The sequence below is a fragment of the Artemia franciscana genome, chromosome 4, assembly GCF_032884065.1.
Source record: "Artemia franciscana chromosome 4, ASM3288406v1, whole genome shotgun sequence".
Taxonomy (NCBI): Eukaryota; Metazoa; Arthropoda; class Branchiopoda; order Anostraca; family Artemiidae; genus Artemia; species Artemia franciscana.
In genome coordinates, this window is record NC_088866.1 from 1,124,926 (window position 1) to 1,150,628 (window position 25,703).

At 33.6% G+C, this 25,703-nt stretch overlaps 1 protein-coding gene across 5 annotated transcripts in view; it reads right to left on the reverse strand.

Moving 5' to 3' along the window:
* Positions 1–19,294: 19,294 nt before the first annotated feature.
* The window catches only part of LOC136025839 (uncharacterized), a 45,125-nt gene continuing 38,716 nt past the window's right edge, over positions 19,295–25,703 (reverse strand). For 3 of the 5 annotated variants that reach the window (XM_065701847.1, XM_065701844.1, XM_065701845.1), the window contains exons 2-3: positions 24,054–24,448; positions 19,573–20,119 (exon numbers count right to left, since the gene is read on the reverse strand). In XM_065701847.1, coding sequence (XP_065557919.1) covers positions 19,897–20,119; positions 24,054–24,448 — 618 coding nt within the window. In that variant the 3' untranslated portion in view covers positions 19,573–19,896. The other 2 variants (XM_065701846.1, XM_065701848.1) reach the window with 2 other exon arrangements.

Sequence of the window (25,703 nt, forward strand, 5' to 3'; positions counted from 1 at the left end):
TTAAGTGACCAAAAAACTGGAGGGCACCTAGGCCCCCTCCCACGCTAATTATTTTCCCAAAGTCAACGGATCAAAATTCTGAGATAGCTATTTTATTCAGCGTAGTCGAAAAACCTTATAACTGTGTCTTTGGCGACGAATTACTCCCCCACAGTCCCAGTGGGAGGGGCTACAAGTTACAAACTTTGACCAGTGCTTACATACAGTAATGGTTATTGGGAAGTGTGCAGGCGTTTTCAGTAGGATTTTTTGGTTTGGGGAGGGGTTGAGAATAGGGGGATAGGCTGGGATTTACTAGCATTATTTAAAAAAAAGGAAAAATTAAAAAGTTTTTTTTCAGCTGGAAGTAAAGAGCAGCATTAAAACTTAAAACGAACAGAAATTATTACCCATATGAGGGGGTCACCTCCTCCTAATACCCCACTCTTTATGCTAAAGTATTTTTAGTAATTTCAACTATTTATTTTACGGCTTTGGTGATTCAGGGGTCATTCTTAATGAATTGGGACAAAATTTCAGCTTTAGTGTAAAGAGCGAGGTACTGACGAGGGGGCGAACCCCCTCATATATGTAATAAAAACATGAGAATACAAAACTTCTTTACGTAAGCTAATTTATAAGTTACGTATATCTTTTACTAAAAAAAGATTCGTAAAAAATTAAAAGTTCTAGTTGCCTTTATCTTAATTAACCAAAAAATTGGAGGGCAACTAGGCTTCCTCCCCCGCTCTTTTTTTCACAAAATCATTCGATCAAAATAATGAGAAAGCCATTTAGCAAAAAAATTAATAAATATGCGAATTTCATTTTAATTATTCCTCTGCGAAGAGCCAAAATCAAAACATGCATTGATTGAAAAACGTTCAGGAATTAAATAAAAAACAAAGTTTTTTTAACTGAAAGTAAGGAGCAAAATTAAAACTTAAAACGAACAGAAATTACTTCGTATATGAAAGGGGCTGCTTCCTCATCAACGCCCCGCTCTTTACGCTAAAGTATTATACAATTTTTCACTTGGCTTCACTTGGTTCGCTGTTTTAGTATCTTTCTATTCCTCCGAACTATTTTTTTTATTTTTTATATACTTAATTTTTTACTGTTTTAAATAGTAGAGTTAAGAGAAAGAGTAAAACTTTAGCGTCAAGAGCGGGGCGTTGGTGAGGAAGCAGCCCCTTTCATATACGAAGTAATTTCTGTTCGTTTTAAGTTTTAATTTTGCTCCTTACTTTCAGTTAAAAAAACTTGTTTTTTTTTTTTTTTATTTAATTCAAACTAAAGAGAACAAAGTGATTAGATGCAATTTCTTAGAGCCAACCTTGCTTGTTTAGCAGCCTGTCCCAAAGGCCTTTTCGTAGTTGGTTCAGTACTATTATAAATCGGTTTAGTAAAATATTTTGTTAGATTATTTGTAATTAAATTTGAGTATAAAGAATTTAGTGAGTATTCCCCTAAGTCCTTGTTCAAAGAAATATTATTATTTGTTTTGAGATTGAGATCGAATCACCTCTTTTATCCCTAAATCTTTACCGATGAGTGAAGAGTTTTCAAAAAGTATCGTGTGGGACGGATTATTAAATATATGCCAACCTAAAGCAGAATCAAAGGAGTTGCTGGAACTATTTGAAATTAAGGCCTTGTCTATGTCATTTTTATGCTGTTGTAACCGTTTTTCTAGATTCTGATGGGTCCTGCCGACATAGTAATTTCCACAGTCACAGGGTATTTGATAGACCCCTCTTTGGCGAGTAACTGGGGTCTCATCCTTACCAAAATTTAAGAAATTGATGATTTTAAAATTATTAGTAAAAACTACGTACAGATTATTTTTTTTGCAATTATTTTTTAATTTTGTTGTGATCTTTGGGATATACGGAAGATAGACAATATTTGAGGGCTTATCAGTAGCCTCAAATTGTGAAGTATCTTCTTCGATTTTACATGAATGTCTTTTTATTCTACGGTTAATTATTTTATTGACAAAAGGAATGGGGTTTCCATTACCAAAAAGAATATCTCTGATAAAGTTTATATCTGCATTTATATACGAACCGGAGCATATATTCAGGGCACGATCAATTAGGGAAGTTACAACTGCTCTTTTAACTTGTGGGGGGTGATTCGAATTAAAATGAAGATATCTATTGTTTTGTGTTGGCTTTCGATAGGTAGTAAAATCCAGTTTATCAGCATTACGAATAATTAACACATCTAAAAACGGTAGTTTATTTGAATTTCAACTTCTAGGGTGAACTGCAAATTTCGGTGAACTGCCGCATTAGTTTCAAAATACACGTTTACAAAACAACGAATAAAACAAGGAGGATTTCTAAAGCTGAACTATATTAACGTTATCAGACGCCTTTTTCAAGTGCAAAAATGCATCAAATAAATGATCCATACTGTTCAATCAAAACACTTATTACCATCAACCCTTCCTGAATCCTTTCTGGTATTTCCTCCTTACAACCCATGAGGGCATAGTGTGTTTCGATTTATCTCCCTACAGTTTCCCAAACTTTTCGCCTTAATACCTTTAGTTTTTGTAGCACGCTAAAGTTATGAGTATTTTGATATAAGATAACATTTATTCTTAATATTGATCATACAATTAATACAATCATCTTATTCCCCAAAGGCTTCTAGGCCTGTAAAAGAGAGGGATACATACGTTTCAATTAGAAACTAAATAGATAAAAGAAAAAGTTAAACACATTAAATCAATTAAAAGTAATTAAACAGGTCAAATAGACTCCTGTCAATGCAACTTTAAAAAGAGACAAGAAAGCAAGAAACAAAAGCAAAACAGAACATATCGAAAAATCTTCTTATTCTCATTAAATGTCCCCTGTGCTCCAGGACTCGATTTTAAAGAAATTGTACAAAACTTCAAACTTATATGTAAAGAGTAAGTTATTGAAAAGGGGACTACTCTGTCAGTTTTAAGTTTTAATTTTGCTCCTTACTTTCAGTTGAAAAAACGTGTTGTCTATTTATTTTCTAATCATTTTTCAAATAATACCGGCAAACCCACCTCCGCTTTTATGGAAAATTCCCTTCAACAAAAAAAAAAAAACTCCATGGAATGTTCCTCCCATATAGAACCAAACCAGAAATTCTTCCCCGCTAAAAGTTTCCCAGGATAATTTCCTGCGGTTAATTCCACCTCGAAAATTCTTCTTAACCTACTTTCATTTGAAAAAAAAGACTTTTTTATCTTCAATTGTTGATCTTTTAAAAATCATGCCGGTAACCCCCTTCATCGACTGACTTTTTCCAGAAATCTGCAGCCCTCATCCAATGGAAAGTTTCTCCTGCAGAAAATTTTCCATGGAGAATTTTTTCTGCTGAAAATCCCCCTTGGAAAATTCTCTCACGGAAAATCTCACTCCCTTCAGGAAAAAGTTTCCCAGACAATTCTGATATCATCAAAAGTTTTCCCTGGATAATTCCATGGAACGTCTCCACACGTTAGATTGAGTCACCAAAAAGAAGGTAACGAAAAATAAAAGACAAATGAAAAACGATAAATAAAAGTAAAAGAGAGATGAAAGACAAAAAAATTATCATATGGGAATTCTGGCAAATTTACCCTGGATAGTTCACCCGCGGGAATTTTCTTACAGTATAAAATTCTCCCCACGCGAGATCCCCCCAAAAACATTCTCTCCCTCCCAAAAATATATCCAAACATCCCAATAACAAGTAGTGTATGTAAACAATGAGCGAATTTCATAACTTATAGCTCTTTCCCCAAGGGCTGTCGTGGGTCATATCATCCCATAAGAGATAGTTATTGGATCTTTCAATTATTCTAAACAAAATAACAATTTCTAAATTTTGATTGAATGGGTTTGAGAAAACAGGGCGTGGGAGGGGGCAAGGTGCCTTTCAATTTTTTTGGTCATTTAAAAAGGTCAATAGAGCTTCAAAATTTCCGCTAGAGTGAGCCCTCTTCCGATCTCCTTGGAACATATGTTCGATACAATCGCCCTTGGTGAAAAGCAAAAAACAAATAAAAAATAAAATAAACACGCATCCGCGTTATTCTTCTGGTAAAAAATACAAAATTACACAATTTACAGATGAGAGCTTGAAACCTCTACAGTAGGGTTCACTGATATGCTGAATCTGATGGTGCGATTTTGTTTGCATTCCTTGACTCTTTTATGGGGGGGGGAGTTCTACCATTTTTCGAAAATTACCCAAGTTTTCTTCGGTCCCTAGCCTTTGACGGATTAAATTTAAATAAATTTTATATTTTTGTAATCAGAAATACATGCCAATTATTTTGATATGTTGTCAAAATTCCTTTTTTTAAAGTTTTGGTTATTATTGTGTTTCTTACTTACAGTTCGTTACCACCAACTGTTTGGTAAAAAAAAAAAACTGATAAAAATCACGTATATATGAGCAATCGCTTTCAAAAGAGCCTTTAACATCCATCAAAGAACTAGTAGTAGCCCACTAGACCCAGCTTTTCCGCTTGAGACATGGCACCAAATCTGGTAGTTGCAGGTAGTGAAATTTATAGGAAGAACTTTGATATGAGTAATACCTTTTATATGAACTATTAAACGTCTATGTACGACCTCTGTTAGCCTGCTAGCCCTGCCCATTGAGAAATGGCACAAATAGTGCCATTTTTAGTGCTATATGTACTTTAAGGGGGTGGAATTTATAAAAAGTACATAGAAATGAGAAATGGCTTATAAATAAGCGCTTCCACATCTCTCTATGACGTTCTGGTAACCCGCTAGCCCTGGAAAAACGGGACACAGATCACTGCTACCCATGCAAAAAAATGATTTTCCTTTCTGTTCAAGGTGGGGGACTGTAATTCCCTAGCACAAGGCTTTTGACCATACTAATTTCATCGTACACTTTCATTTGAGAGGTTTCAAGCTTTTTTTTAATCACCACAATTTTTTTTACAATAAACTTTTACTTCCAAGATGAACAGAAATAATAGTTACCATTACTCAATCAGGGTCAGATGGCAATTTCGTCTGACAAGGCATTTTTTTCAAAATGTGTTTGTTTCTGGTTGTTAAAGGTTGTGGTTCAGTCTTTACTAGGTTGCAGCTACTGTTGCAACCATCATCTACACAACTAAAGACAAAATATGTTTGATGACTCAGAAACTTCTCAGTTATTAACCTAAGAGTAAAATTTTGATTGACATATCTGCTCTCCTTCCTAAGACTGCATTTCTCTGCTCCTATAACTTTGTTTACATAATCTCTAAGTCTAAAATATATCTTCATGCTAAGTAATTTGCTACCTACGAAAACTAGGGTATTGCCTCTATACTTACCACACTCACTCTTATCACCTTTCAAGACAGGGGTTTAATTAGGATACTTCCCCTGTTTTTCAAAAATTGTATTCATAATCTTCGGTAACTTATTTCTAACTAGGCACCATATCTAAGAAACTCATTTACGATACAATCAGCCCCTGGAGTCAAATTATTTAGTACATATAAATACGCTCAAGGGTATTATGAAGAAAATTGGGTGTAGTGCAAAAAACTTTGTGGTCGTCATGGTAGCTTCAGTACCATAGAAAACTAAAAATGTGCGGGTTTTTATCATATTAATGAAAGGTTAATAAAAGAACTATTGCATGAAACTCGCACAACTGTTTAAATTCTGATCCAACAGTCAAATTTTACCTAAAATTTGAGCTACAATCTAGCTGTTTAAATCTGAAGCAGAAAAATCGAAAATTTTCCTTAAAGAATATATTATAAATCCACATTAGTAAAAACCAAAAGAAAAAAATATTAATTATAGAAAACCTTTATAAAAAAAAGTTCACCAAAGAAACGAAAAGAGCAACATTAAAAGATGAGACGAGCAGAAATTAATTATTATTAATTAATTAAGTATTATAATGAGTAAAACTTAAAAGAACAAAAAATACAATGGATGAGTAGGTAAAACTGAAAACAAGAGTAAATATCAAGTAAACTTAGAATAAAAAACAGAAATGACAACTAATAGAAGTGAGCCTAGCCTCCCATTAGACGATCTAAAGCCTAGAGTTTTATTTCTGCTTACCGCTAAAAAAAAAAAATTACTGTTAAAGAGGCTTTGGTAGGATTATGCTTAGGAGGTTTAGAGCGGATTTTTCAAGTTTTTTCCTTTCCTATTTGCTTCGACTTATAGTTAAATAATTAGAAGTCTTGGCGTTTCCAAACTTTTCTCTTTTTTATTTAATTTTTTAACTATTTATTTTTTAACTGAAAATAACCATTATTACTAAGTTTTTTTGAAGCCATTTTCTTGTTTCGTACTCGATTTCTTTCATTATCAAATGCTAAGCCAGTTCATAACAGCCAAGTTCAACAGCTAGCTTTGATATGTAAAATGGTCGATTCTAATTTTTAGACCCGTTTCTTCGAATTATTTAGTGTGTGCTTTAAAGTCCACCTGACCCGGGGTAGGCTACATGCTCTTTATTTAGGTCACCTAGTTTGGGGCTTTTGCTCCCAAGACTGTTCTCAATTAAGCCTTCTCAGAAGCAAATAGTTGGGTCAAACAATTCCTGAAAGGGTATCCTAAGTAAAATGGCTATTTGTAAGTTTTAATGCAATGGTGTAGGAACTGTGGGGGTGCTCAGGGCAAAAGGGATTATGGATGGAGGCTGGTCGCGGTGTAGTCACATTATACAGTTAAAACAGCATTAAAAATTTTTGCATTTAATCCAATCCTTTCCCTACAAGTTTCCAAGATCACCCCTTCCATAAGAAATAATCGTGAAAAAATTAAATGAGAAATTATGTATAGGACACTCTATGTACTTGCTCTCCACTAACCTGTTGCCTAGAAAGTTTTGCCGCTCACGAATATCGTATGGCAGCTTTGGATTTGTCAATATTTTTAAATGGAAAGCAAAAGCAGCCTTACTAACCAATTCACATATATCGAACTCTAGAGGGAATATTACCAAGAAATTTGTTCAAGTTAAATCTTATTGGAATAAATCTTTATAATATAAAACAACTCACTTTAATAAGACATCTGCCGCAGTGGTGCCACAAACTTTAAAGGACTTGGCGAACACAATTTTCATGTTTTTCACTTTTAAGCTGCAGTACATTTATTATCATCATGAGAAAAGAAAACCATTGTTTCTAAAGGGTTTTTCGTAGGCTATATTTGAAACAATGTTTTGTTAGGCTCACAAAATAGCTATGAAAAGTTGTTCCTCCCGTCCGAAAACCAGTAAGGTCAAATACAATTAACATTCGTGTTTTTGTTTACTCCCATTACCGATTGCACAATAAGACTTATTGCATAATTAAACAAAAAAAAACAAGTTTTTTAAAATGAAAATAAGGAGCCACATTAAAGCTTAAAACGAACAGAAATTACTCCGTATATGAAAGGGGCTTTTCCTCCTCAAGCTTTTTACGCTAAAGTTTGACTCTCTCTTAACTCTAAATTTTAAAACACTAGAAAAACTTTAGCGTAAAGAGCGGGGCGTTGAGGAGGAAAAGCCCCTTCCATATACGGAGTAATTTCTGTTCGTTTTAAGTTTTAATGTCGCTCCTTACTTTCATTTAAAAAAAACTTGTTTTTTTTTATTTCTGGACGTTTTTGAATTAATGCATTTTTTTATCTTGGCTCTCCACACATAAATAATTAAAATGAAATTTGCATATTAATTTTTTTGGTCTAAATGGCTTTTCCATTGTTTTAATCAGAAGATTTTGAGAAAAAAGGAGCGAGAGAGGAGGCCTAGTTGCCCTCCAATTTTTGATTACTTAAGAAGATAACTATAACTTCTAATTTTTTACGAACGTTTTCATAAGTAAAAAATATATGTAACTTACGAATTAACTTACGTAGCGAACTTCTATATTCGTAAATTTTTATTGCGTATATGAGGGGGCTCACCCCTCGTCGATACCTCGCTCTTTGCACCAAAGCTTAAATTTTGTCCCAATTCCTTAAGAATGACCCCTGAATCACAAACCGTAGAATAAACAGTTGAAATTACTAAAAATACTTTAGCGTAAAGAGCGAGGCATTATGAGGAGGTAAAACCCTCATCTGCGTAATAATTTCTGTTCGTTTTAAGTTTTACTGCTGCTCCTCACTTTCAGTAGAAAAAACTTTTCATATTTATTTTTTCATTGTTTTTTAAATGATGCTAGAAAATCCTACGCCCCCTCCGTTGAAAGTCTCTTCCCCATGAGAAGTTCCTCCATGGAAAGATTCTCACTCGTAACCTCCCTCCCTCAACTCTCCCCCCAAACCAAAAAATCCCCCTGAAAACGTCTTATGTAAACACAGGTCAAAGTTTGTAACTTGCAACCCCTCCCAAGGGGACTACGGGGGAGTAAGTCGTCCCCAAAGACATAGTTATTAGGTTTTTCGACTATCGTGAATAAAATGGCCATCTCAGAATTTTGATCCGGTGACTTTGGGGAAAACATGAGCGTGGGAGGGGCCTAGGTGCCCTCCAATTTTTTTTGGTCACTTAAAAAGGGCACTAGAACTTTTAATTTGCGTTAGAAGGAGCCCTTTTGCGACATTCTTTGACCACTGAGTCGATACGATCGCCCCTGGGGAAAAAAAACAAACAAAAAACAAATAAACACGCATCCGTGATTTGTCTTCTGGCAAAAAATGCGGAATTCCACATTTTTGTAGATAGGTGCTTGAAACTTCTACAACAAAGTTCTCTGATACGCTGAATCTGATGGTGTGATTTTCGTTAAGATCGTATGACTTTTAGGGGGTATTTCCTCCTATTTTGTAAAATGAGGCAAATTTTCTCAGGCTCGTAACTTTTGACGGGTAAGACTAACCTTGATGAAACTTATATATTTAAAATCAGCATTAAAATGCAATTCTTTTGATGTAACTATTGGCATCAAAATTCTATTTTTTAGAGTTTTGGTTACTATTGAGCCGGGTCGCTCCTTACTACAGTTCGTTACCACAAACTGTTTGATGGGCCTCAAAGGCCTATTTTATATAATTCTTAGAAAAGAACTAAAAGAACCTCTGAAAAAATGTTAATATCCACAAAACGTTAATAAGGATTTTTTTTTCATTCCATCAAATTTGTAAAACCTTAAGCAAATGCTAGATTAATCCCCTCCTATTTAAGAGTTAAGAAACAGATAGGTGACATGAAAATACACACTAACAGACAAATTTTTGAATTCGGACGATCAAAAATGTTTAAAAATATACATACTATCAAAATACCAAATATTTTCACTTCATGTCCAGAAGCCTCAATCGGCAGAAAAAAAAATGAGGACTAGACGAAACCGTCAAGACTTTTCTTTCACCTTGTTTTTGCTCAAAAGGGATTGTAGCAAACCCCTCCATAACGCCATTTATTGCCCCTGAACCCCTAATTAACTACCCATGGCATTAAATACGATTTGAAGCGGTCATTTTGCTAAAATTAATTAAAAACAGTTTTTCAATAGCATCTGTTTTTCAAAGAAAAATAAAGAACTCCATTAAACCAAAAATGAGCAAAAAAAATCAAATAATCTACCAAGCGTAAAACTTCCGCAAATCAGCATCGATCAATAAATAAAACCTAAAACGAACATAAATTACAATAAATAACCGAGTCATACTCAAAACGAGCAAAAACTAACTGCTCAGAAGTAAAAAAGTACAAATATTTCAGTATGCTGGGTAGATTATTTGTTTTGATTTTTGCTTATTTTTGGTTTAATAAAGTTCTTTACTGTTCTTTGAAAAAACTTATTTTATGGAAAAAGTTCTTCTCAATTAATTTATGTTTTTTTTTATATTGACATAGTCTTTTCAGGGACAAACAAAATAATAGTTTAAATCTATCTTTTAAGAATTTATAGTTTGGCCTGCTATTTGTATGCTGGAGAGAAATTTTTAACAATTTTAACAACATACACCCTTTAAAAATCTGGGCACAAATAGTAGTGTTTAATTTAGTTTTATACCTCCTCTAGTTTACCTGAAAAATGAAACTTGATACCAGCAGTAGTATAAATATCCAACTTAATACAACGAGCCATTGCTCTGATAACATATATTTTTCTCTTTTGATGACCTGTATATTCATATACTTTTTGAAATTTCATCTTAATGCTCTTAATCTATAAAAGGAGTAGCGATAGAAGTAGTAGTTGGAGCATTATTAGTAGTAGTAACTGCTAGCAAAACTAGTAAATGTTACAGTAGCCGTAGTAGTAGTAGTAGTATTGTGTGCATATTGCTTTTTGGTCAATTGATCTTCCCCTCTAAGTATTCTCTGAGAGTTCCAACTTAATAGACAAATCAATTCTTAAGATACGCTAATTGACCATCTTAATGCACATAGTGTTTTTTGTTTGTTCAAGTTTATCATTAGCATTCTCTCAAATTTACCTCCGTAGACTTAGCCTTAATAATACAATTTTATACAAAAAAACAAGTTTTTTTCAACTGAAAGTAAAGAGCGACATTAAAACTTAAAAAGAACAGAAATTATTCCGTATATGAAAGGGGCTGTCCCCTCCTTAACGTTCCGGTCTTTACGCTAAAGTTTGACTCTTTGTCACAGTTCTACTTTTTAAAACAATAAAAAAACTTCAGCGTAAAGATCGGGACTTTGAGGAGGGATAGCTCCTTTCATATGCGTAAAAATTTCTATTCGCTTTAAGTTTTAATGTCGCTCTTTACTTTCAGTTGAAAAAAACTTGTTTTTTATTCAATTTCTGAACGTTTTTGAATTATTGCATGTTTTGATTTTGGCTCACCGCACATGAATAATTGAAACGAAATTTTGAAATTTTGAAATTTGGATATTTTTAAGGCACTGCACGCCCCAACAACACGTGGAATTTCAGTCAGTCCCTCCCTAAACCCCCTCCTAAACCCTACCTACCCCCCTAATTCCCCTAAACCCCCTTAACCCCCCACTGAGCCCCCCAGCTAACCCCCCAACCCCCCACCCTAACACAGCAACACGTATATAAGGTGCTAGTTTTTAACTGCGTATAGTTTTTTTTTAACCTTTTTTGAGTTTTTTCTTTTATTAATTTTTTTAGTTTTTTTCTTGTTTTCTTTTTTTTAAGTTTTTTTTTCTGTTTTCTTTTTTTAGTTTTTTCGTTTCGTTTTTTTCAGTTTTTTTTTTGGTTTTTTCCTTTTTTATTTCTGTTCTGTTTTCCTTTTAGTTTTTTTTTTTAGTTTTTTTATTTTTTTAGATTTTTTTCTTTTTTTCGTTTTTTAATTTTTTCTGATTTCTTTTTTTCAGTTTTTTTTAGTTGTTTTTAGTTTTTTTAGTTTTTCCTGTTTTTCTGGTTTGTTTTCTTTTTTCTTTTTTTTAGTTTTTGTGTTTTCTTTTCTTTAGTTTTTTTAGTTTTTTTTCTTTTTTCTAGTTTTTTGTAACATATATTGTAACAAACATTATATTTCAACGAACTTTCAACGAACTGTAACGAACTGTAGCAAGGAGCGACCCGGTTCAATAGTGACCGAAACTCTAAAACATGGAATTTTGATACCAATAGCCAAATCAAAAGAATGGCATTTTAATGCTGATTCTAAATATATAAGTTTAATCAAGTTTAGTCTTACCCATCAAAAGTTATGACCCTGAGAAAATTTGAACTATTTTAGAAAATAGGGGGAAACACCCCCTAAAAGTCATAGAATCTTAACGAAAATTACACCATCAGATTCAGCGTATCAGAGAACTCTACTGTAGAAGTGTCAAGCTCCTATCTACAAAAATGTGGAATTCCGCATTTTTTGCCAGAAGACAAATCACGGATGCGTGTTTATTTGTTTGTTTGTTTTTTTTTGTTTTTGTTTTGTTTTCCCAGGGGGGATCGTATCGACTCAGTTTTCCTAGAATTTTGCGAGAGGGCAAATTCAAACAGAAATGAAAAGTTCTAGTGCCCTTTTTAAGTGACTAGAAAATTGGAGGGCACATAGGGCCCCTCCCACGCTAATTATTTTCCCAAAGTCAACGGATCAAAATTCTAAGATAGCCATTTTATTCAGCGTAGTCGAAAAACCTTATATCTATGTCTTTGGGGCCGACTTACTCTCCCACAGTCCCAGTGGGAGGGGCTAAAAGTTACAAACTTTGACCAGGGCTTACATATAGTAATGGTTATTGTGAAGTGTACAGGCGTTTTCAGGAGGATTTTTTGGTTGGGGGAGGGGTTTAGAAGAGGGGGATTTGCTGGGGGAACTTTCTATCGAGGAATTTGTCATAGGGGAAGAAAATTCCCATGAAGGGAGCGCAGGATTTACTAGCATTATTTAAAAAAAAAACAATGAAAAAATAAATATGAAAAAGTTTTTTTCAGCTGGAAGTAAGGAGCAGCATTAAAATTTAAAACCAACAGAAATTATTACCCATATGAGGGGCTAACCTCCTCCTAATACTTCGCTCTTTACGCTAAAGTGTTTTTAGTAATGTCAACTATTTATTCTACGGCTTTTGTGATTCAGGGGTCATTCTTAATGAATTGGGACAAAATGCAAGATTTAGTGTAAAGAGAGAGGTACTGACGAGGGGGGAACCCTCTCATATATGTAATAAAACATGAGAATAAAAAGTTCTTTACGTAGGCTAATTTATAAGTTACGTATATCTTTTATTAATAAAAAGATTTGTAAAAAATAAAAAGTTCTAGTTGCCTTTTTAATTAACCAAAAAATTGGAGGACAACTAGGCTTCCTCCCCCGCTCTTTTTTTTCTCAAAATCATTCGATCAAAATTATGAGAAAGCCATTTAGCCAAAAAAATTAAATATGCAAATTTTGTTTTAATTATTCCTCTGCGGAGAGCCAAAATCAAACATGCATTGATTCAAAAACGTTCAGAAATTATATATAAAAAAAGTTTTTTCAACTGAAAATAAGGAGCGACATTAAAACTTAAAACGAACAGAAATTACTTCATATATGAAAGGGGCTGCTTCCTCATCAACGCCCCGCTCTTTACGCTAAAGTTTTTTACTGTTTTAAAAAGAAGAGTTGAGAGAAAGAGTCAAACTTTAGCGTAAAGAGCAGGACGTTGATGAGGATGGAGCCCCTTTCATATATGAAGTAATTTCTGTTCGTTTTAAGATTTAATGTCGCTCCTTACTTTCAGTTGAAAAAACTTGTTTTTTTTTATTTAATACGCCAAAAGCTTGGATTTTGTCCCAGTTCTTTAAGAATGACCCCTGAATCACAAAGGCCATAGAATAGATAGTTGAAATTACTAAAAATACTTTAGCCTAAGTAGCGAGGTGTTGAGGAGGAGTTTTAATGCTGCTCCTTACTTCCAGTTAAAAAAAAACTTTTTATTATGTATTGTCTCATTTTTTTTAAATAATGCTGCAAAACCCAGCGCCTCTTTTCTGGAAATCCTCTCCCTCATGTTAAGTTCCTTCATGGAAAGTTCCTCCCGCGTAACCCCCTCCCATCTCCCCCTAACCCCCCCCCCCTAACGTGAAAAAGTCTCCCTGAAAACGTATGTATAATTCCAAATAACCCATACTGTATGTAAACAATGGCCAAAGTTTGTAACCTGCAGCCCCTCCCCTGGGGAATGTGGGGGATTAAATCGTCCCCAAAGATTTAGTTATTAAGGTATTTAGACTATGCTGAACAAAATGGCTATCTGAAAATTTTGTTCCGGTTGCTTTGGGAAAAAAGTGAAAGCGGGAGGGGGCTTGGTGCCCTCCAATTTTTATTCACTTAAAAAGTACACTAGAACTTTACTAGGAATTTACAGCACGTTACCACGAACTGTTTGATTGTACGCTTCAATGACGCATATATTCAATCATCTTCTAGAATGGTCCATAGTTGGTTTTTATGCCCATGACACAGCCTACCGTTCTACTGAATGGACGGAATCCTATTTAAATTTAAGTTTTGTATAAGTCAAACAGTTCGTGGTAACGAACTGTAGTAAGGAGCGACCCGGCTCAATAGTAACCAAAACTCTAAAAAATGGAATTTTGATACCAATACCTACATCAAAAGAATTGCATTTTAATGCTGATTTTAAATATATAAGTTTCATCAAGTTTAGTCTTACCCATCAAAAGTTACGAGCCTGAGAAAATCTGCGTTATTTTAGAAAATAGGGGGAAACGCCCCCTAGAAGTCATAGAATCTTAACGAAAATCACACCATCAGATTCAGCGTATCAGAGAACCCTACTGTAGAAGTTTCAAGCTCCTATCTACAAAAATGCGGAATTTTGTATTTTTTGCCAGAAGGCAGATCACGGATGCGTGTTTATTTGTTTTTTTTTTCCCAGGGGTGATCGTATCGACCCAGTTGTCCTAGAATGTTGCAAGAGGGCTCATTCTAACGGAAATGAAAAGTTCTAGTGCCCTTTTTAAGTGACCAAAAAAATTGGAGGGCACCTAGGCCCCCTCCCACGCTAATTATTTTACCAAAGTCAACGGATCAAAATTCTGAGATAGCCATTTTATTCAGCGTAGTCGAAAAACCTTATAACTATGTCTTTGGGGACGAATTACTCCCCCACAGTCCCCATGGGAGGGGCAACAAGTTACAAACTTTGACCAATGCTTACATATAGTAATGGTTATTGGGAAGTGTACAGGCGTTTTCAGGAGGATTTTTTTGAGTTGGGGGAGGGTTGAGAAGAGAGGGATATGCTGGGGGAACTTTCCATCGATAATTTGTCATGGGGGAAGAAAATCTCCATGAAGGGAGCGCAGGATTTACTAGCATTATTTAAAAACACAATGAAAAAATAAATATGAAAAAGTTCTTTCAGCTGGAAGTAAGGAACAGCATTAAAACTTAAAAAAAACAGAAATTATTACCCATTTGAGGGGCTCACCTCCTCCTAATACCTCACTCTTTACGTTAAAGTATTTTTAGTAATTTCAACTATTTATTCTACGGCTTTTGTGATTCTGGGGTCATTCTTAATGAATTGGGACAAAATTTAAGCTTTAGTGTAAAGAGCGAGGATCTGACAAGGGGGCGAACACCCTCATATATGTAATAAAAATATGAGAATACAAAAGTTCTTTACGTAAGCTAATTTATAAGTTACGTAAATCTTTTACTAATAAAAATATTCGTAAAAAATTAAAAGTTAGTTGCCTTTTTAATTGACCAAAAAATCGGAGGGCAACTAGGCTTCCTCCCCCGCTCTTTTTGTCTCAAAATCATTCGATCAAAATTATGAGAAAGCCATTTAGCCAAAAAAAAAAAAATGCAAATTTCGTTTTAGTTATTCCTCTGCGGAGAGCCAAAATCAAAACATGCATTGATTCAAAAACGTTCAGAAATTAAATAAAAAAAACAAGTTTTTTTAACTGAAAGCAAGGAGCGACATTAAAACTGAAAACGAACAGAAATTACTTCGTATATGAAAGAGGCTGCTTCCTCATCAACGCCCCGCTCTTTACGCTAAAGTTTTTTACTGTTTTAAAAAGAAGAATTGAGAGACAGAGTCAAACTTTAGCGTAAAGAGCGGGGCGTTGATGAGGAAGCAGCCTCTTTCATATACGAAGTAATTTCTGTTCATTTTCAGTTTTAATGTCGCTCCTTGCTTTAAGTTAAAAAAACTTGTTTTTTTTATTTAATCTAAACAAGAAGACAGAACATCGTAGCAGTGAATTCAAAGCACTAGATTTTTAAACAGAAGGTTTGGTTGCATAAGCCATTGGCTGCTTTCGTAAATTAAATTTCAAGAGCCTATATCCTATCTTAGCAATGTTTGGATTTATACTCAGACTTGTTTAAGAGATTGACTCTAGTGTTCTACTAGCAATTTAGTAGTCTTCAGTGAGAGTTTTGGTCCTTTAAAATCAGGAAGAGGTATTCCTGAGATTGGATATTGCATAGTGGGGCCATGAAGCTGTGTAGAGCACAACTGTTGATGGTGTTGATGTTGATGGTCTCATTAATATACTGTCCGTGAGTCGTCAGCTATGAGAAGTGAAAGAATTTGTTTTGTGGTGTGATAATTGCTCGGCCCAAAACAAAACTGGATTATGTTTTGTGCAGTTGTTTGCATTGTGAATCAGAGTTGGGGACCCAACATCCTCAGCTTGAAATACCTTACCAAGGGTCATACATATGTAACGGCGTACGCTATCCATGCCTGCGTCGAAAAGAAGATAAGAAATCAGGTTGCTACCGAGGATTAGAAGGATCTAGTAATCCTGATGTAAAATTGCCGGAGAAACACTCGTGTAAAGGTTCTGGGCACAACCGATGCTTTTCAATTCGAAAATGAGAAGTCAACTAAAAAGGGATGCGAAAAGGATTCGGTCGCGCTGAAGAGAATAAACAAATACAACGTAGAGACAATAGGGAAAATTTCAAGACAGTGGAAATTATTTCTGTAGATATTTCGGCCCTATGTCCAAGGGCCGTCTTCAGCACAATACAAGAATAAGAGAGAAACTATATATATATATATAAAAGAACTTACATCAAATTGTGAGGATTAAAAACTAAATAATTAAAAACACTTTTTAAAACTTTTTTTTAAAAAATAGCCCTAGCATCCTTACTTCAACGAAGTTGAACTTCCTGGTTGAGTCCTGGTTGAACTTCGTTGAAGTAAGGATGCTAGGGCTATTTTTTAAAAAAAAGTTTTAAAAAGTGTTTTTAATTATTTAGTTTTTAATCCTCACAATTTGATGTAAGTTCTTTTATATATATATATAGTTTCTCTCTTATTCTTGTATTGTGCTGAAGACGGCCCTTGGACATAGGGCCGAAATATCTACAGAAATAATTTCCACTGTCTTGAAATTTTCCCTATTGTCTCTACGTTGTATTTGTTTGTTATGGAAAGGCAGTGTGGTCTTCGTCGCTATTTTCGCTGAAGAGAATTGTTCAAGCTACTTTTCAAAAGGGTTAGAAATACTTACTCTACAAGTACGATTTCGACAAAACTTCATACCGTTTTGATTTCCTGAAACAGAAATCGAAGCGCGTGAGAGATTTGGCAAAGAACATCTTTGGTCTAAGAGGGATTAAAAAAGACTATTCCCACACTTTTCTGATGAGCAGAAAAAGCGATTTTGGCTTTACTTGCCACTGAATGAAGGATCACCCGAACTAACCACACGTTTTGAAGGATGCCAAAGTGGTGATACTCAAACAACAACCAAATAAGCTACTTTGTTTTGTTTTTTTCTTGTAGGTTCGAGTAAAAGACCCTAAATAAATTTTTGCAATAATTATAACAACTTTTTTTTCGTTGTGGAATATGACGAAGCATAAGCTTGAGCATCTTTTGCATCCTTTTTTTTGCTTTATTCGAAGTTCTTCCAAGAAGCTGCTCCAATGATTGAGTTCCTTATTTTTTACTTTTGTATTATTTGAATTAAAACAATTGTATTATCTGAAATCCTGAAGTATAAAAAGAGAAAGAAGAGACTACGAATAGGTAGAATCAGTAGAGGTTGAGTTTCAAAGTGCTCGAGTTTCAGAGGTTGAGTTTCAAGGATGGTCTTTAAGAGATTGGATACATAAAGGAAGTTCAGATACGCTCAGTCCAATAGAAAGAACAAAAATAGCTATATTCCGGCAGGTTCTTGCAATTGATTTTGTAGTGAACCAAGGAAAAGAAAACAGGAAGCTAGTGTGAATAAGTAGGACTGGATCAAGTCTCTCGCACTTCGACGGAGCGGAGGTCGGAGGTAAATTACATTTCGAAATGAATTTTGAAGGCAGCTATAGAGCAAAATGACCAGATTCTTTCAGGCTATGTTTCGCTTTAGAACGATAGGACGAGGATTATCTTATGGAGTTATAACATAGGGACATTGTGTTTTTCTCTTTTTTTGCCATGGAAAAAGGAGATATATGCCACAAAATACAATTTTCATTGAGGTCTCTCGCAGTTCAACTGGACGGAGGTCGAAGGTAAATTACATACCAAAACGGTTCCTCGGAGGTAGCTATATCTGGAAGTGCGAAAATAACGGCCAGTTTCCTTCAATCTTGTTGCAATTGAAAATGATAGGAGAGCATTTTCTTATAGAGTTACAGCAAGAAGACCTGCCGTTTATATACTTTTTTGTCAAAAAAATAGGAGACATAAGCTATAAAATCGAACAATTTTGAATTTACTCGAAACACTTGAATTTAATTTATATTACTAAAAAGAGCATAAAAATTTGGTTTAAAAGATGTTCGCTTTATCTCAATTAGCCCCATACTTCAGACAACCACAGCCAACAAATTTTTTCTTGGCTCTCCTGAACAGTTAAGAAATGGCATATGCCGCACTTTCTATTATCACAGCCAAGAATCTGTAATCTATTTTCGTAAACCAATCACAACATTCTTAATTCGATGAATTTTTGCCTGCTTTGTAAACCATCTTATCCTGCTATGGCATTTGAGATGGATCTGGTTATTTTATTATTTTAACAATGTTTTTAAGATGTTTTTTAACAATATTTTTTAAATAAATAAATATAGCATTTCAGGGAATTCAAATTCAGTAGTATACTTAGTACTGATGAGTTGTGAGTAATTATTGAAACTACATTGTACACTTACTCGAACTACAACAACATTTTATAACGACTTACATTTATTAGGGATAACTCTGCATGAATTGAGACCTTTATTTTTAACTTGGGCAATATTGGTTTTTCCTATGTGATTGGATAGATTATTCAGGACAGGACCTTGTTAAAGTGCTTGTTTATTTTTATTGCTAAATTAGGAAAACACATTTTTTTTTTTAAACCAATTACTTACCTTTAATCCACAATAAGAATGTAAGATTGTGAAAAAGTTTAAGCACATTGAATCTGAAAATTAAATTGTCCTACTGCTTGCAGAAGTCCAGGAAAAAGCGAATAAAGATATATACGTCCCCTTTTTGAATGTTCTATTGCCTAGTTAACAAAATGCTGTCAGCTTAATTTTTCTTCGGATGTAAATGACCGTGAAAACAAGCGAGCGGGATCGGATAATTTGGACCGTAAAGTAACTTTATCAAAACAAATTGATTAATTTTTTTATTTTTATTTTTTTTTTTCAAAGCAACTCAGGATCATACGGAATCCTATACTACGTCATACATTGCTTGAATGAACAAAAATATTATAGTTTACGGACGAGTATCTCCATAATTTTATTTCATACCAAATAGGATAATTTTAAACTTTTTTTAATCATATGCATTTGCAAGAGTGCTTAATCCAATACTAGCTACTAATTTTCAAAAATTTTGATCATGAATTAAGATTTAAAAAGCATATAAGGTTTACTAATATTTGAACATCTATTACTGCTAGGAAAGTGATAAATGTGAGATCAATAAATTCATGAAAACTACATTTATTTAGCTCAGTACTATAATAATTATTAGACTAACTTAATATTGATTTAGGAAGATGTACAAGAACTAAGTCCAAGATCCAAAGGTGTGCAGGTTAGGGTCACAGATTTAACCTGAGTGGTGGTAATTATGGATGAAATGGCTGTCAAGGTCTGAGTAACAGTATGGATCAAGCTCAATGCTTTTATGAATCTTGGCTCATTTCCAGTTAAATCACGAGAACTTTCAATTTCAGCAACTGCAGCTTCGTTTGTCCTGTAAGAAAGCAAGCTTACTAGACAACCGAAAGTAATTAACAGTAAAATAAATTTGCTAAGAAAATACATTTTTTAAAGATACATTTATCAAGATCTATATTAATTTTACTGTTTTTGTAAAGAATATTTAAGCATTAGTGCGCATCAATCTTATTTCTTAGTATTTTTAATAACGCTTCTAATTCGAAATGACGCTATTCGGTGTAGCTTAGTTAACGTTTAAAAATCCCATTACGGTAAAAATATCAATTAGGTTAAGATAATTAAAAAACACTAAATTTGAAATAGGGAGGTAATTACAACAAGGCTTCGACTTATAGCTTGTTTTTTATAGCGTGCAAGACTCAAGTCCAAGTCTAAGTCCAGAACTAAGTCCAAGATCTAATGGAGTGCATGTAAGAAACACGGATTTGACCTGAGTTGTGGTAAATATGGTTGAAATCGCAGTCAACGTCTCAGTAATAGTGTGAATCAAGCTCAGTCCGAATCTTGGCTCTATTTCAATTAATTCACGAGAACTTTCAATTTCAGCAATTGCAGCTTCGGTTGCTCTGTAAAAAATCAGACTTACTAGACAACTAAGCATAAATAATGACGAATTTATTAATAAGAAACAATAATATTTTTCTCCAGGAATTCCCATTTGAGCAAAAGTATGAGTAAACCTTAATTACTTCAAAAATTGACCTTTCGAATTCCAGCGCGAATTAAGCACAATTCTCAGTATCTTGATGCTTATTGTGGTAATTTTTTTTTACCTTAAAATGGTGCAAATCAATTTTAAAAAAAAATATTTTTAAAATCGAAATTTTATTAATAGAGAGAAACAGGGTAATTGTTTTTTCAATAAAACGACAAAATTCTGGTAACGAGCTTCGGATTTAATATGAGGTTATTTACTTTTTAAAAGTACCCATAGGTATGATATTATCTTGATTTATTGGCCAAGATAATAACTCATTGTTTATTTTTAACTATTAATAACAGTCTGGATAAATTTGAATTTATTAAACAATAAAGTTTGTGTGACAGCGTGAATAATCTCTGTGGTACTTGCCATCTTTCCAACCATTGCTTCCTTTTCCCTTTAAGAAAATAAGCATAGTCATAAAAAATTCATTTAAAATAGTGAAACTGTTATACGATTCAGCATTATGAAGATATGTAATTTAATAGTAGCATTTTATAGTAGGAAACAATTAACAAAAAGATGGCTTTTTAATCCTTTTTAGTTACAGCATGATTCAAGCTCAGTTTGTTTAGAATTTAAGATGAATTTAGCCAAATATATAAGTTTGAGCTAGCTTAATTCATGAGAGTTTGAAAATTTTTAAATAGTGTTTTATATTATAATAGGTTAAGTAAATCATAATCCAGTTTCAAAAATTACACGTTTGAGTTTAATTTAATTTTATAAGTATTGCAGTTTGAGTGATAGTGTAAAATAAAGCTTAGCTATTGAGCGGTTTCAAATTCTGTAGCTATATTTCTGTTTTCGTCTGTGAGAAAACAACTTACTAAACAAAGAAACATAAAAAATAATGAAGTTATGTTTATTAATATACAGCTAACAAACAGTTTAACAGGGACTAATTCCAAGATTCAACGGGGTACAGGTCAGGGTCACTGATCTGAACTGTGTGGTTGTGATAATGCTTGAAATTGCTGTCAGCGTTTGAGTAACAGTGTGAATCAAGCTTAATCCCAATCTTGCCTCTTTTTCAGTTAATTCACGAGAAGTTTCAATTTCTTCAACTGTGCCTTGGTCTGCTCTGTAAGAAAATACGCTTACTGAAGAGTTAAACGAAACGATTTCTTTTTCTTTTTCTTTTTTAAGGTTTAGTGATTATGTTATGAGAATATATGTTGTTTAACATGGGTTTGAGTCCAAGATTCCGCAGTGTGTTCGTCAAGGTAATTGACCAAACATAGGTGGTTATTCTTATACTTGAATGTGCCGTTAACGTTAAACCCGTGATTCCCAACATGGATCGCTGGTCCCATCGATAGGGCATTGCGATATTTTGGTGAGTTATGGAAAGATATATGAAAAGATACATAAAGTGGAAAAGAGGCATATGATAGTATTACAATGACTTTATACATTGCATAAAATGTATTGAATTCATATTCATAATGTATGAAGACCATATTTTTCATTAGTATAGGATATAGATAACTTCGAAGACCACACTGCCTTTCCATGACGAAAGTAAAACAGTTCAAAATAGGGATGATACCTTTTTATTGACATTGAATAGATATAAAATTATTTAACTGGATATTTCGAACACATATACATTGTTCATTATCAGCAGTAAAACTCTGATGATGGTGAACACTGTATATGTGTTCGGAATATCCGGTTAAATAATTTTATATCTATTCACTGTCAATAAAAAGGTATCATCCCTATTTTGAACTGTTTTACTTTCGTATAGGATATGTAAAGAGGACGGCCCCAAAAATATACCATGTTAATAGTTTTGTAAATTACCTTTAGGTGAATGAATATAAACTTTCGAATAACAAAATTTAAATCTCACAAGGGGGGTGTTAGGATTTTAGAATTGCCTTGGTAAGGCATGACCCGAAACCCGTTGGGGACCACTAAATTAAAGCATCAGTGTGAATCGATTTCAGTCAAAACCTTGACTTCATTTTCCTTGTAATGAGTTATTGAAGGTTTCGCTTTTTAATGCTTCACATTTATTTGTACTATAAGCAGACAATTTTCTTGTGTAACTAACTATTCACTAAAAAAAGAAACTTAAGTAAATTTTAGACATGTTTAAATAATGTATAATCCCAATAATATAATGATATAACACAAATTATGTCACTACTGTAGAAATAGACGTCAAGTGAAAGTGAAGGTAGGCATTGCTTCTTAAAACAACAGAAATCATCCTATATCTTAGCGGGATAATGCTCAGTTTAATCCATTACTAATTATATTAAATTGAGCCGGTGCTTTACTGAAGCCTTTAGAAGAATTTATATTTGGTTGTTTTTTAAAGCAAGTGCGAATAATCTTTGAAGAATTAAGATAAAAATAAAGGTTATTCCATCACATCACCCATTAATTACACCGCTAATAGGTGAGAGCGAGGCGTAATTTATGAGCACGTTTAAAGGTTGACGAGAGCAGAAGTCCCCTTCCCCATGCATATAGGAAATCTCTGGTATTTTCAATTTTATCTTATGATTGTAGGAAAAAAATCGGTTAAAAATATCCATTTTTATTCGTTTATAGTACCATATTAAGAATAATTCAAACCATAAATGACGTAGTAACCCTTTCTGTCATGTATAAAATCAAATATATTCTTCATAAGAAATTGAGTGTCCTATCACAATCACAATCCCCCAATTTAGCATTGTCGATAAACTTTTTAATAACAAAGTCCCCACAAAAAGGATTATTTAGATATATTTTTCTTTGGAACTACAATAACCTTTTCACATGCTTCAATGAGGTCATTCGTCACCTTTATGGTCTTTTTCCCTGTGTGTAAGTTAAACTTCAAATGACAATGCTTTGATATATAAAGACTACGTTCTGCTCCTAAAGCATTCGACGTCTTCAATTTGAGAGGAGCTATCACCTGCTCAACATCAATTATTTCAAACAGTGGGGCTAATAAGGAGGTGATGAAGGGCATTTACTCTCTAATCTCTTTGTCTTCCTATATTTTAAAAAATGCTTTCTTTTTGTGCATTTTTATTGGAACTATCTTTTTGCCATTTTCCATGAGAAAATTGGATGCTTGTTGGTTATTGGAAACACATTCAAGGATTATGCTGAGGTTGCATCTTAGAAAACCGGTTTCATAACTACAAAAAAAGTGACGGATGATACAATACATTGGACTTAGACAAAATTGATTGGAAGTGTATAATTTGGGCTATATATTCTAACATCATGGTAGCGGTGAGGGTTAGGCTAGTTTACTTTAGGTTGGGTTAGGTGAGGTTTAAATAATTTTGTTTCTAAAGAATTATTTTATCACCATATTTTGTTATTGTTCACTAGGATTAACCTAACGTCACTTTAGGTTTCTAATAACCAAAACGTGCCAAAAACTAGAAACGGGACATTTTTACCCTCTGCCCTGGATATTAAGACATATTCCCTCCCCCACCCCGTGTCAATTTTTGTGAATTGATGCTACTGGGTTCAAACACATTTTAAAATAAAGAGATGCCAGGGTGTTTTTTACATCCTCTAATTTAAAATTGTTGCTCTCTGCCTTGTTTACAAAATAGTTTATGTTTTTTATGGTGTTAACCACAGCATAAGTTTATCTGACAACCGAAGCATATGATGAAAATGTGCCATGAATAGGGACTACTGTGGGTTTTTGTGGTTCCCCAAACGAGTCGTTTGAAGTGCAAAATGGTTATATACCCTTAAATAGTAGTACCCCACCTATATATCCTACTGTACATTTCATTGTGTATGTGATTAGAATATTCACTTACTGGCTAAGTGCAACAGCCGCAGTGACATCTTCTTTGGCTGCAATAGCAGATGGCAACAAAATTCCTTTTAATGATTCGTCAAATGGGTTTTCAAAAGACCAGCGTCTCTTTCTGCAAGCGGACGCTGAATTGACGAAGATCGTGTTTGTTCCAAGGTATGCATCAGAAGAAAATGTGCCAGTTGAAAACACTGGTATAAGACCCGAAACAACGGTGTAGCACCATGTTTGAAGACCCCCCGAAGTGGTGCTTGTTGTTATAATTAGGTTTGTAACTGTTTTTGTGACAAAAATGAATCTCTCTTGGCCATCTACACCTTCTGCCATTGTGCTTTCAATTTCCACTGCTGCACTTGGCGCAAAAGCCACGCTGAGGGATAATAGAACTACCCACATCTGAAACATAATAAAAGGGATGTTAGATATGTACTGAGCAACGATAAAAAAAATGGGGAAACCATCCCCTTCTCCATGTTAATGACATTTGATTTTATTCACTTAGTCTCCCTACCGAGGTCCTAGGTGCCACAAAAGGCATGGGAGGACATAAGACAGGACCATATCCAAGGGGGCAGCATTGTTTGAAACTAGCCTTGCTAGTTTATATATATATATATATATATATATATATATATATATATATATATATATATATATATATATATATATGTCCATGGATTATTCTTTATGGTTGATTGTGTGTGGCTATGCTGTTTGACCTATGTGATTGTATGGATGAGTAGGGTTAAGGCCTCATTCAAGTGCTGGTCTATATTAATCACTAATTTAGGAAAACAGTCTTCCTTTTCTCCTTCTGTCTCTTTTTTTTTTTTTTTTTTTTTTTTTTTTTTTTTTTTTTTTTTTTTTTTTTTTTTTTTTTTTTTTTTTTTTTTTTTTTTTTTTTTTGTGTTTGTGCTGTAGCATTGGTGATTTCTCTTTTCATGATATATATATATATATATATATATATATATATATATATATATATATATATATATATATATATATATATATACAATTTATATTTCTTAGAGTTTCTCCTTGTCTCGCATATTTTACGTTTGCAACCCTATTTCAAACTTATCAACTCTATATAGTCAGTGTGTACTTCCACCAAAGTTTTGTATGACTTGAACAAAAATAACAAAATTACAAGTAAAATGTTTTTTATCTTTTGTAAAATTATTTTTGTAAGCCCCCTTCTTTCACAAGCCATTGACCCTTCCCCCTTAGGCTAGAATCTTTGATACGGCAATGATCTATGGTCAATGGTTTCATTCTCTTGGTTTATTTAGTCGGGTATTATACCTTGCGTTTTGAGAGGTGAATAGTTCTACTTCTATCTCTAAAACCTTGACTTGATGAAAAAAAAAACTCACCGTATATGAGAGGCACTTTTTTCTCCTCAATCCCTCGCTCTTTACACTGATGTTTTAAGTCTTGAAAAAATTTTATTGATACTTTAAAAAGCTTTTTATCCCAAATAAACAATCTTTTGTTTCTCGAGTCGTTCTTAAAGGATTAGTACAAAAAGTAAAGATCGAGGAATTGAGGAGAGGGCATACCCCTCGTTTTAAGCTTTAATGTTGCACACCTACCTTAATTTCAGGTGAAAAATTCCTTTATTTAGTTTCTGATTAAATCATGTCAT